Source organism: Meriones unguiculatus (assembly GCF_030254825.1).
Source record: "Meriones unguiculatus strain TT.TT164.6M chromosome 13 unlocalized genomic scaffold, Bangor_MerUng_6.1 Chr13_unordered_Scaffold_28, whole genome shotgun sequence".
NCBI lineage: Eukaryota > Metazoa > Chordata > Mammalia > Rodentia > Muridae > Meriones > Meriones unguiculatus.
In genome coordinates this window covers 4632435-4645194 of record NW_026843644.1, presented here as the reverse complement: position 1 = coordinate 4645194, position 12760 = coordinate 4632435, and the positions used below count along the sequence as shown (strand labels likewise).

The following is a 12760-nucleotide window of genomic DNA, read 5'->3' as shown; positions in this document are numbered from 1 at the left end:
GAGTATGCCAGAAGAGAAGACAGGAAAAGGCAACATTGAAAAAAAATAAAACCTGGGATGGGGAGGTCTTGTACAAGCTATGTGTTAAGCCAAGTAAGCATTTTTGTCCTTCAGTTCATTTATTTAATCACTTAACAGCCAGATGGAAAATGCCATCCTCCTTTCCTCCCTGTCTCATCCCCACACCCCACCCCTCCCTACCTCTATCCTCATAGAAGCATATATCCCCTTCCCCACTTAAGTACCAACATACCCTGATGCATCAAGTCTAAATGGAACCAACTGTTCCCTTTCCCACTGAAGCTAGGCAAGTCAGTCCAGGTGGAAAGAAAGTGATCCAAACCCAGGCACAGAGTCAGAAACAGCCAGGACTCCAACTGTTAGGGGAGCTACATGATGACCAAGCTGCACATCTGCTACATATGTGGAGGGGTTCTATGTCCAGCCCATGAATACTATTTAGTTGGTGGTTCAGCCTCTGAGAGGTCCATGGCCAAGTTAGCTTCTCAAGAATAGCATCTGGTATACTACTTTCAGGGAAAATGGAAGGAAATGGTTAACTTCTGTGATGTCAGGAGAAAATATCATAAGTAGAAACAAATTCACGAGGAGTCTAATGAAACAGAGCTGCAGTAAGAGGAACACAGGGTCTCTCAAGAACATTACTAACCAAGCCTACAGTGGCCTTGGAATTGACAACCACAGCCCCATGTGGTGGGAAGAGGTGGGATCTCATGATCTGAAGCAATGCCTCCCCAAAGGCCTGGAACTCAGACCATTATGGGCTCTCTCAAACATATTCCTGGCTTTTGAGAAGGAACTCCATTTTATTCTCAATACATGGAGAACTTAGTGAAAGCTCCCAAGGCCTAGGTCCCAATCTGTTACTGGCTATGCCAAAAATGTTAATGGTAATGAGAAAGAACTATGCCATTCCCCTTATGTGAAGGCCTCATGGAATGCCTTCATTAATCAGGACAGCTGTGAACACAAACATGGCTGCTCTGACAAGAGATCACATCCAAAGACTTTCTAGATATATATGATCTGGATGGAATATAGACACATCTTTTTGCTGTACTAGGCCTAGTTTAGCAGATGAAGGCACTAAACTCCTGGAGGACAATTACATCAGGGGAATAAAAGTTACGTTAACACCTTTATGTCACCACAGGCTGTAATGTTGGTTGTGACCCTGTAAGATCGACTTGAGCAGCTTGGTAGAGGCCTGTTCTTTGATATGAGGATCGGCCTGGTAGCTGGTTGTAAATCAGAGTTGTCTCTCTCCTTTGCTAGTGTTGGGAGGCAAATTTCCAGCTCCCGCCGCTCAGCTGGCTTCTCCTCCCTGCACTCACCATGTTGCGACTTCGGACCTTGCATCAGTTCCCCTCGCAGCACCCAAGCAGCGCCGGTGGAGCTCAGAGCTCTTCACCTGGACCCAAAAAGCCGGCCCAGCGACAGGATTCTTTTCCTCCACAGAAAGGAATCCGGAAGGACACGACCCCTCTATTGACTGGCAGGTCCGGCAGGAGGCCCTGATTGGCTAGAGAGACTTGAGTGACATGTACCCCTTCCTTAGGTTTAGGCTGTCTACCTTAGGGTTAGAGTGTGCTGAAGGGACACAGCCTGTTAGTCCATGATCCTGGATTCCTGTCCAGGGCAGCACCTTCTCCAGATCTGCGGAGATTCGCAATTCATCAGCGCTAGTGCCTACACACCCAACCTCGGGACCACCCAGCCCTCCCAACCTGGCCGCTCAGCCACTTGCTGCTCCCCTCTGTGGGAGGGGACCCTAGGCTCCCCAACTCAAGATCTCAGGGCATGCCTAAGCTTCCCCACAGCACTCAGGAGGCAGTTCTGCTTCTTCCTCCTGGTGGATCAGGCTTCCATAGCCCAACTCAACTGCAGTGAAGTTACCCATCCGTCCCACAAATGGAAGGGATCCTAGAATATTAACAAGATAATTTAATTATTTATACATTTTATAATTAAAGAACAAAATACAAATTTAGGTGACTTCTCTATTAAATTACCATGGTGTTTAAATGCTTTAGCAGTAATATACACATATATAATGTAAATATAAAACATTTGAATCATATACTCCAAGAAGCCCATTCCTAGATGATTAGCATGTCTAGAAAACATATTCAGTACAATCAAGCAATGCTGACAAAATGATTGTCTCAGAGGATGAAAACATTCTAGGCCTAGATTTGATTGTATGGAGGCTAGAAGCTTGCAGGACTAGGCTTAGGTTAGCAGATGAAGGCACTAAGCTCCTGGAGGACAATTACATCAGGGGAATAAATGTTACTTTAACACCTTTATGTCACCACAGGCTGTAATGTTGGTTGTGACCCTGTAAGATCGACTTCAGCAGCTCGGTAGAAGTCTATTCTTTGATATGAGGATTGGCCTGATAGCTGGTTGAAAATCAGAGTTGTCTCTCTCCTTTGCTAGTGTTGGGAGGCAAATTTCGGGACAAGCCCGGTCAACATGTGTATGCTAGCATGCTAATCTCTAACAGGCCTGGTTAGCATACTGTTTACCTGTGGGGTGATTTAGAGACAGTCCTCCCCGCGGCTAAATTCTATTTAGTGTCACCTACTATTTCCCAAGCATTGGAAATCCTTTACATCAATTCTACTCTTCCTCATCACAGCTTAATACTGGAGTGCTACCCAACACACGAGATGCCGTTTGCAACCCCCAAAAAACTACTTCGGAATGGATCTTACACCTAAAGGTTAAATGCTAAGAGCGGAACCTGTAGAAGACATTAGAGAAACTGGAACACTGAAGAGAAACTGAAATACTCCGAATTTGGCATGCCACCACAAGGATGATTCTGCACACAAACCCCTGCTGCAAACGCTCTGCATAGATGCGGCCCCCTCAGTGAAGTGACTCAGATGCCACCTCTGGGTCCAGCGAGCACCCAGGACCACAAGGTCTCTCCCCAGTGGCTGCTGCTCACCAGCCAGTCCCGGAAGAGACCCCGCATACCAGCTCCCGCTGCTCAGCTGCCTTCTCCTCCCTGAACTCACCATGTTGCGACTTTGTAGCTTGCCTCAGTTCCCCTCAAGCACCCAAGCAACAGAAGAGGTTGCTCACGTGGTTCACCTGGAACCACAAGAGCCTGTTCAGCAGCTGGAGCTGAACCAGCAGAAAGGTATCTGGAAGAACACGCCCCCTTTCTTGACTGGCAGGTCCGGACAGAGGCCCTGATTGGACAGAGAGTCTTGAGTGACAGGAGCCCCTTCCTTAGGGTTAGGGTGTCTCCCTTAGGGTTAGAGTGTGCAGAAGGGACACAGCCAGTTAGTCCCTGACCCTGGCTTCCAGTCCGTGCCCTCGCCTTCTCCAGATCTGCAGAGGTTCGCATTTCAGCAGTGCTAGGGCCTGTTCTCCCATAGCCTCTGTCTGCCTGCACACCCAGCCTCGGGACCGCCCAGCCCTCCCACTCTGGCTGCTCAGCCACTTGCTGCTCCCCTATGTGGGAAGGGGCCCTAGGCTCCCCAACTCTAGAACTCAGGACATGCCTGAGCTCTCCCACAGCGTTCTGCTTCTTCTTCCTGGTGGATCAACCTTCCACAGCCCATTACTCAACTGCAGTGGAGTTACCCATCTGTTCCACAAATGGAAGGGGTCCTAGAATATTAACAATTAAGGAGAAGTTTTTAATTATTCATACATTTTATAATTAAGGAACAAAATACAAATTAAGCTGACTTCTCTATTAAATTAGCATGCTGTTTAAGTGCTTTAGCAGTAATATGCATATATGTATATAATATAAAATATAAAAGGTAGGAATCACATACTCCAAAAAGCCCATTCCTGTGAGATGATTAACATGTCTAGAGAACATATTTAGTACAATCAAACAATACTGATGAAATGATTGCAGGATTCTTAACTTAGGCTAAATCATATTCATCTTTGAAGGAATGTCAAGTTATTTATAGTTATTTACAAGTATTTCAGAGGAGTTTGTTAGATTTTATAAATGACTCTCACAGGAGTTATATACTCTTCTGAAAGAACAACAGGCATTGTATTTTATAATAAATGCAAAATGCACTCTTGGCAAAAAGTATAAAATCTACTAACAGAATTTTGATTGGGACTGTGTGTTCCTCATACATTTCATTTCTGAATGTTACGATTTTTTTAATTTTATTTTTATATTAATTAAGTTTATTCAATTTGTATCCCAGCTGTAGGCCCCTTCCTCATTCCCTCCCAATCTCACCCATGCTCCCTCATTTCCATCCATGCCCCTCTATGTCTTTTTTGAGACTGATACTCCAACCAAGGACCATGCATGGAGATAACTTAGAACCCCTGCACATGGCAACTAAGTATACAAGTGGGTTTCCTAGTAAGGGGAACAGGGTATCTCTCTGACATGTACTCAGTGGCTGGCTCTTTGATCACCTACCCCTAAGGGGAGAGCAGCCTGACCAGGCTACAGAGGAAAACAATGCAGCCAGTCCTGATGAGACCTGATAGGCTTGGGTCAGATGAAAGGAGAGGAGGACCTCCCTATTAGAGAAATTTCAAGAAACAACAATTTTCTTTTGTGGCTTCATGCTTGGTTCAGATAATTGCACCTATATTTCACCTGGTACCTGTGAAAACCTTGGGAGAAAAGCAGTTAACAGATGACAATCTCTGTGGAACACTGTCTTTAGCAGCCACATCTTCCCAAATGGGAAGGGAAACAAAACAAAACCAAAATAAAACAAAACATCTGTATTAGTAAAGATTCTCTAGATGAACAGAACTGATCGAATGAATGCACATGTGTAGAACGTGGGTTTATTAGAATGGCTCACATGCTGAAAGATTATTTAATCATACTGTGAACCCTGAGATGGTGTCCTGGAAAAATCTGTCTCTAGTTGTGGTATGCCTCAGTGCAAGCCCACACCTTTAATCCATGAACGCTTTATTAAAACAGGCTTAAATAAACTCAACCATAGGTCAAGAGGTCAACAAGGGTGAGTAGGAAGGTAGGCTGGGTGCTTTCTATGCCTTTCTGAGCTAGTAAGTTTTCACCCAGGCATCTGACTCCAGCATCTTTATTGGTGACATCAAATCTTTTGCTTAAAAACAAAACAAAACAAAAAAGCCAGTAATGGTTCAGCCAGTGTGGCTGGATGTCTCAGCTGGTCTTCAGTATATACCAGACTCCTTAAGAAGTAGGCTTTAATGCCAGTTTTAAAAAAATTAGCTTGCCAGCCAGAGGTAGGGCCAGCAGACAAAGAGAAAGAGCTACCATCTCCAATATCATATGTTACCATCAGAGACTGTGGCCAAGATTAAAGGTGGATTTTATCACATCAAAAATCTAGATTGAAGAAAGAGTTTTTCCACTTTCCCAACAGTTTGGGTTTTAGTTAATTCCAGACATATAGTCAATTTGGCTGCCTAGAAGAGCCATCATAACAGAAGAAAAAACAGAAGAGCTGAGAAAGATTTTTTTTTTCCTGTCGCAGGCAAGGAGAACATGGAAGTCTTTTCTAAAGCATGATTTTCTTCAACAAAGGAAGCTTTGGGGTTTTACTTAGGGAATCTGGATAAGTTCAAATATAGGTTTGCCTACTTTAAAGCATGCTAAGTTAAATCCTTTTCTTAACATGGTAATAGTGTATAAGGAGAGATATTTAAATGCATCTTAGCTCAAAGTCATGCAGAAACATTTATAAAATATAAAAGTAATGGACAGAAATGCTTCTGTAATGTTCATCTTGTACCACAAGGTCTTAGATGAAAATAAGGAACACTAAAAATCGTTTGCATGCAGCCTGTACTTTCAATCATGTTGTATGATTTCACAGATATAAGTATCAAGGCCATTTTCTCATACATACAAAGATAGAGAATACAAATTCAGAAAACATCAAGGAAATCACCTATCAGCACCATGGACACTATTCTTAGAGGAACAGCTTTGTTGAACTAGTCTAACTTCACAATGAGCCTGTTTTTGCCTATGAGATGGTTGGTTCTGAGGAATGCTGCAGCTACTTTCATACAGGAGCAGAAAGAGTTCATTTTAAGTAGCCCTGGCTGCTATCTGTCTCACTGCTGTGATATCTCTGTAGAGATTACTACAATTTTAAGCGTTATTTTTATTTCATATACATGGGTGTTTGCCTCCATGTGTCTATGTTCAGTAACAACAGAAGCTAGAAGATTGCAGGAGATGGCATGGACTGGAATTAGAGCAAATGGTTAGCTACCATGTGGTTTCTGGAGATGGAAACTGTATCTTCTGTACCAATATCCATTGTTCTTAACTGCTAAACTATCTCCCTAGCTACATTTTAATTTAAAATGTATTTTTATACATTTTAATTAAAGTATATTACATTGCTTTCCCCATTTTTTGTCCTCTACTTTTTAATTTTTATTTTTATTTCATTTCATTATTTTTCCCCAAAGACTTGTGTCTGACCCTCCCCAGGCGTGACCCTGTGACCTGGTTTGTTTACACACACGTCCACCCCAGATGGTGACCAGCTCGACCCTGTCCACTCCGTCCTCCTGAGGAGACTAGGATTGAGAGAGGTGACAGGAAATGGCTCTCCCGGATGCCCCTGCTGTAGTCATGGCTATGACAAGGGATCTCTCTGTAGCTGCTTCTGGCTGTAGGTTCCCACCCAGCCCCAGGAAGGACACACCACAGCAGGTCCGGCTGTTTAGTCACTTCCTCCACCAGGTTGGGGGAAGCAGCTGCACACTCACCATATTGCAACTTTGGACCTAGCCTGAAATCCCATCACAGCACACAGCAGCTGTGCTCAGACCAGATCATACCAACCTTTAACCTCTTCTCAGCTACAGAACTGCAGCAAGGTGGTGGGAAGAACCTGCCTCTTCCTGTGACTGAAGGGAAGGAGGGTTCTGATTGGACAGTGAGTCTTGAGTGACATGAGCACCTCCCTTAGGGTTACAGTGTACTGAAATGAAAAAGTACAGTGATTCTTGGTCCAGGCTTCCATTTCAGTCTTTTTCCATATCTGCAGAGATTTGTATTTCATCATGATCTGTGCCTATCCTCTCCTTGCCTACCTTCTGTCTTCCAGTACACAGTAGGCACTTTCCCTCTTCCTCTTGGAATCAAGACAGATAGCTGTACAGTCCATTATTCAACCTGCAGGGAGTAAACAAACTTTCCCACAGGTGAAAGGGTGCCAAGAATATTAAGAATTGAGAGATTTTAAAAAATACAGAGAGATATTTGTTCTGTGTTTTCATGCTGGGGCTAAGTAAACTGCAGCTATTTTTCAATGCTAAAACCAATGATGTAGAAACAAAGGCAACAATACAAAGAATCATTGTAACTAAGAGCTGTTTGTTTTTTACTTTGTTTTTTTGAGAAAATCAACAAGATAGACAAACTTCTAGCCATAAGAAAAAGATAGACAGTATCCAAATAACCAAAATCAGAAATGAAAAGGGGGACGTAACAATAGACCCTGTGGAAATCCAAATAATTGTTAGGTCTTATTTCAAAAGACTATATTTAATAAAATTGGAAAATCTGAAGGAAATTGACATTTTTTTCCTGTGTCTCTTGTTCCTCCCCTCCCCCATTCCTTCCACCCTCCTTTCTTTAGGAACCCCGTTGAAGTCCCTTGGGTCGGGACAAGGAGCCAGAGGGCAGCAAATGAGCAAGAAGAGAGGTGTGAGAGGAAAGCTAGGAGAAAGAAGCAGGAGAGAGAGATCCTGGAACTACGTGAAGATGGACTGGATATAATATTTCACAAAAAGCAAGTATAATGTGGGGAATCTAAATGTTAGGAAACTATGAGGGTTTGGAGGTTTAGGATGCAGTAACTATTGCCCTACATTGTGTTCTAGGTTAACTAAATGAGCCCAGTCTTTGTGTGGTGATTTGTGTATACAGCTGTTTAGGATTAACAGCAAGCTTTACCAGAAGGTATATCAATAGTAAATATTAAACAACACCTACAACGTGATAGTTTGAATTCTACTTTCCCTATTGATATTCTTTTACTTATTTTTCTTTATTGCCTAAACTAACACTTGGAGCACAATACTGAAAAGGAGTGGGGGTGGTGAACATAGATGACAAGCTTCTGACCTAAATAAACTAGCCTAAACCTTTGCTCCATTAGTGATGATTTTGGATGCAGGTTTCTCACCTATAGCTTTATTGTGTTGAGAGGTGTTGCCTCTAGCCTTACAACTTTTGAAACTTTTATGATAAAGGTATTTGGATTTTTTCAAAGATTTTGTTGTTTTTTTTTTGTAGACGCTATTAAGATGTTCATGTGATTTTTGTTTATACATCATTTATCATTTATGTTGTTTTTATATTTATTGACTAATGTTGTGCCATATTAGGTATAAGCAATTTGTTCATAGTGGAAATCAGAAATGAAAAATCAGAATTGAAAGGGGAGACCTAACAACAGACACTGAGGAAATGCAAACAATCATTAGGTCTTGCTATAAAAGCCTATATGGCATAAAATATGAAAATCTAAATGAAATGGACAATTTTCTTGATAGATTCCATCTTCCAAAATTAAATCAAGATCAGATAAATGGATTGAATAGTACTATATCTCCCAAGGAAACAGAATTAGTCATCACAAATCTCCCTTCCCAAATAAGAAAGCAAGCCACAGTCACCTTGATACCTAAAACCCACAAAGACCCAAAAAAAGAGAACTTCAGACCCATCTCTTTTATGAACATGCAAAAATACTCAACAAAATACTTGCAAACCAAATACAAGAACACATTAAAGATATCATCCATCATGTCCATGCTAGAGCAGTAAATGAGATCAAGGGGATACAAATCAGAAAGGAAGAAGTCAAAGTATCACTATTCACAGATGATATGATAGTATACATGAGTAGACCCACAAATTCTACCAGAGCTCTCCTATACCTGATAAACACCTTCAGCAAAATTGCTGGATATAAAATTAACTCAAAAAATTCTGAAGTCTTCCCGTATACAAAAGACAAGTGAGCTGAGAAAGAAATTGGGGCAACAACAACGTTCCAATATTCACAAATAATATAAAGTACATCGGTTTAACTCTTACCAAGAAAGGGAAAGATCTGTATGAAAAAAAAAAAAACTTCAAGTCTCTGAAGAAAGAAATTGAAGAAGATATGAGAAGATGGAAAGATTTTCCATGCTTATGGATCAGTAAGCATGATAGCAAAAATGGTCATCCTACCAAAAGAAATCTAGAGATTAATGCAATTCCCATCAAAACATCAACACTATTCCTTACAGACCTTGAAAGAACAATTCTCAACATCATATTAAAAAAAATTGAATAGTTAAAACAACCAGTATGATAAAGAACTTCTGAAGTTATCTCCATCCCTGATCTAAAGCTATACTATAGAGCAAGAGTAATAATAACGCCATAGTACTGGCAGAGAAAAAGACTTGTGGATCAATGGAATTGAAACAGATACCCAGAAATAAACCCACGCACCTACAGACAGGCAGGACTAAGGCCAGAAATTTATACACTGAACCCCCACGGTGTGTTCTTCTCCCCATCAAGCTACTTAAGACCTCCATCCTCTGGTACTACAGCACAGAATCTCCACTTCCCCTCTCAATAGACTACCATATCAGTGTTCTGTCTGAGAGAAAAATCCTGCTTTTGGAAATGCCTGTCTGCTCTCTTTTAAGTCCATGTCAACTGCATCAATCCTGATCTAACAGACACTACAACATGCACTGAGGAAAGCAGCGAATCATTGGTTCATATTTTAAAAGTCTTCATTCAACTAAGCATTAAATGCAAAAACATTTAATGGGTAGACTTCTAGATGTATAAAATCTAACATTAAATCAAGATGAAATAAATTATTAAAACAGATACATAATAACCAAGATAGAAATGGTAATTTAAAAATCTCTCAAAAAAAAAAAAAGAGAAAAGAGAAAAGAACAGCCTAGGTCTAGAGATTCAGCATGAATTCTACAAGAGTCGCAAATAACTCACTACAATACTCCTCAAAGTAGTTCACATAAGGGAAAAGGAAAAAAACTTCCATATTTTGTTAAGACACCAGCAGTATTATCTTGATTACAAAAAAATCAATTTCTGAAAATTAATAACACAACCTAATATTGTGTTAACTAATTAATAGCTCATGTTATAAAGAACTTCTATACAGGTACTCAGTTATTCGTACAAGAGACTTACTCACTTACCTAATACATTATGACTGGAAGCCATGATTACAGACTATGTTAATATTAATGTCAAATATTACTGATTCCCATAATACTAATTATATAGTATACAAACATTCACATTTTATCTTTTATTTACCTATCAACTGAATGAAAAGTTCAATTGACTTGTTCAACAATCATCTTGACATCCTATTTGAAGTTAATCTCCAAGGCTTATAAGTGTAAGTGAGTCCTATATTAAACCTTGTTGGTTTAAAACCCATACATTACATTCATCACTAACACACTGAGATATGGTCCAGGCCCATGAGCACTGTCTATGTTCTAAAATTTATTAATGGGACCATGATTTTTGTTTCACATTGATCTTACCTTATTAATACTAAATCATCTGCGAAAGCAATTACTTTTCTGTTACTGCTGACTCAAAGACAGGCTATTTATTGTCCACAAAAGAATCTTCTTATGGTCTTTTGTCATAAATACAGATTGTATTTTAGGTGAAATGGTTGCTTGGATATGATGCCCTAATCTGTATCTTATGACATTGGACATATTCCATGAAATGATAAAAATTTTGGAACTTGATATATTTTTACACTATTTTCAATTGTATCTTACAGAATTTCATCTCACATTAGGAAAACATTTGTTGAAAGACATTCAAATTTGTCTTCAAATGAGTGCTTTCAGTATCCAAATCATGTAAGATATATACACATACACTTTGACAGAACCTTTTTCTATTTTAATTTGTACTTGCAACTATAAGATGAAAATGTTTTATTGGTTTGAGGATAGTAATTACTTACCAATAATATAAAATCCTGATGCTTCCCTTGCTTATGAGTGAGGCTTACCTGGCATGGAAGAAGCCAGTCCATGTTTCTGTCTTCTTTAGGTCCCATTTCAATTTTGCTCAGCAGCATTTTATGGAGGGCATGGGACACTGCATACACTGCATTCCGTATCGAATAGCTGGGCTCAGAAACGGTCACCACATCATTTTCTTCTGGTTTAATCTCTATAGAAATTGGGTATGTGTCATGATATATAGCATAGCAGGAGATGAGCAATCAAACCTGTCAATCCAGAATTTATGGAAGTAAAAATCTCCTGGGTAGTGGGAGGCTGTAGAAGACTAGAGATAGTTCATTAAGCCAGGGATAGCTCTTGTTTTCGAATATGAGAAGCTTCCTCTGAAAAAGTTCATCAAGTCATTCCTATTTGATAGGGACTCAAAATAAAATGTATTGGTTTGCCATGTTCTACACCTTCCTTCTGGTAGAAAATAATTTATTTACCATGTGGAAAAACTTCAGTTACTTATGTGAGTACAGAATACCTGCACTTTTACCTGTGTATGTTGGTTCAAATTCAGGAAATCAACACCAAATAGTACCCAAGTTTTAATTAGCTGTTGTTTTTCTGCAAAGCCACACAGATTTCTTTCGTTCTTTCCTTCCTTTTCTTTCTTCTCTCTCTCCTTCCTTCCCTCTTCTTCCTCCTCCACCTCTTTTTTCTCTTTGCCCATAAGTATATGCCCTCAGCCCAGCAGAGGTGGACAGATCCTTTTGTACTGAGTCCCCAGCACCCTAACAACTAAGCCCAGTGCACCTTACCTACTCAACCCCCAGCCCCCTAAAAATTATTTATAGGATCCTCCCTGCTCGTGCACCCGCAGGCCAGCAGAGGGCGCCAGAACAACCAATACAAGGTCGTGCACAGCCTCACCCCGGGCGGGGTGCACCCATCTCCCCCAGGAAGCATGCAGGCCTGGAGGGAGCAGAGGACTGTGTTCTCGTCCCGCCAACACCCTGCCTGCGGTTCTGCTCCACACACGAGCCGCTCAGGGACTCCAGGCGGATGGATGGATGGAAGGCCAGGGGTGGACAAGGGAAGGAGGCAGGGAACCCCCAAATCCCTCCTACTCCCCTTCCTCCCCGCCTCCACCCCACGTGTGAGCAGGACTATGAATTCATAACTGCTTGAGATAAGAAGATTGCGGACCTGGGAAAACCGTTCCGGGTAGCAGCGCGTCGCTGGCGGAAGTCCCGCCCCTTATGGCTTCGCTTCCAGATCCGCCCCGCAGAGAACAGAGACTTCCGGGCTCGGAGGCACCGAGGCCGCCCTACCATCTCCCTGGCCTGGGCTGTAAACACAAACCCTCTACTTACAAACAGACCTTTATCCCTTCGTTTCTCACTTCGGAGCTCTTGCTGGTCACGGAAGTCCCAATGGTCCAAGATACATCGCCTCAGAGACCCACCAGCCTGAGAACTACAAACATGGCTTCGGAGCAAGGACTTCCGGGATTGTATCGGAGAACTATAAAAATGGCGTCCACGTGGCGCAATGCATTCTGGGATTGCTCGTAGTCCCGAGTTTGATTCCTTCCCTGTCCGTTGCCTGGACCGTGGACCCTGAGTCGCCTACAAATCCCAAAATCTCATGCGCGCTGTTTCCAGCATTATAAACGCTGCGAGGCGGAGATGCGCATGGAGAGACCCACGACGGGTCCGGCTTTTGTATCTCTCTGTCC

At 41.6% G+C, this 12760-nt stretch overlaps 1 protein-coding gene across 6 annotated transcripts in view; it reads right to left on the bottom strand.

The window, feature by feature from the left end:
• The window catches only part of LOC132650626 (zinc finger protein 431-like), a 41252-nt gene extending 28726 nt beyond the window's left edge, over window positions 1–12526 (bottom strand). Inside the window, exons 1-2 of one of the 6 annotated variants that reach the window (XM_060375970.1) lie at window positions 12396–12526; window positions 11031–11242 (exon numbers count right to left, since the gene is read on the bottom strand). In XM_060375970.1, the coding sequence (XP_060231953.1) occupies window positions 11031–11147 (117 nt within the window). In that variant the 5' untranslated portion in view covers window positions 11148–11242; window positions 12396–12526. The other 5 variants (XM_060375971.1, XM_060375969.1, XM_060375974.1 and 2 more) reach the window with 5 other exon arrangements.
• Between the last annotated feature and the right edge of the window lie 234 nt (window positions 12527–12760).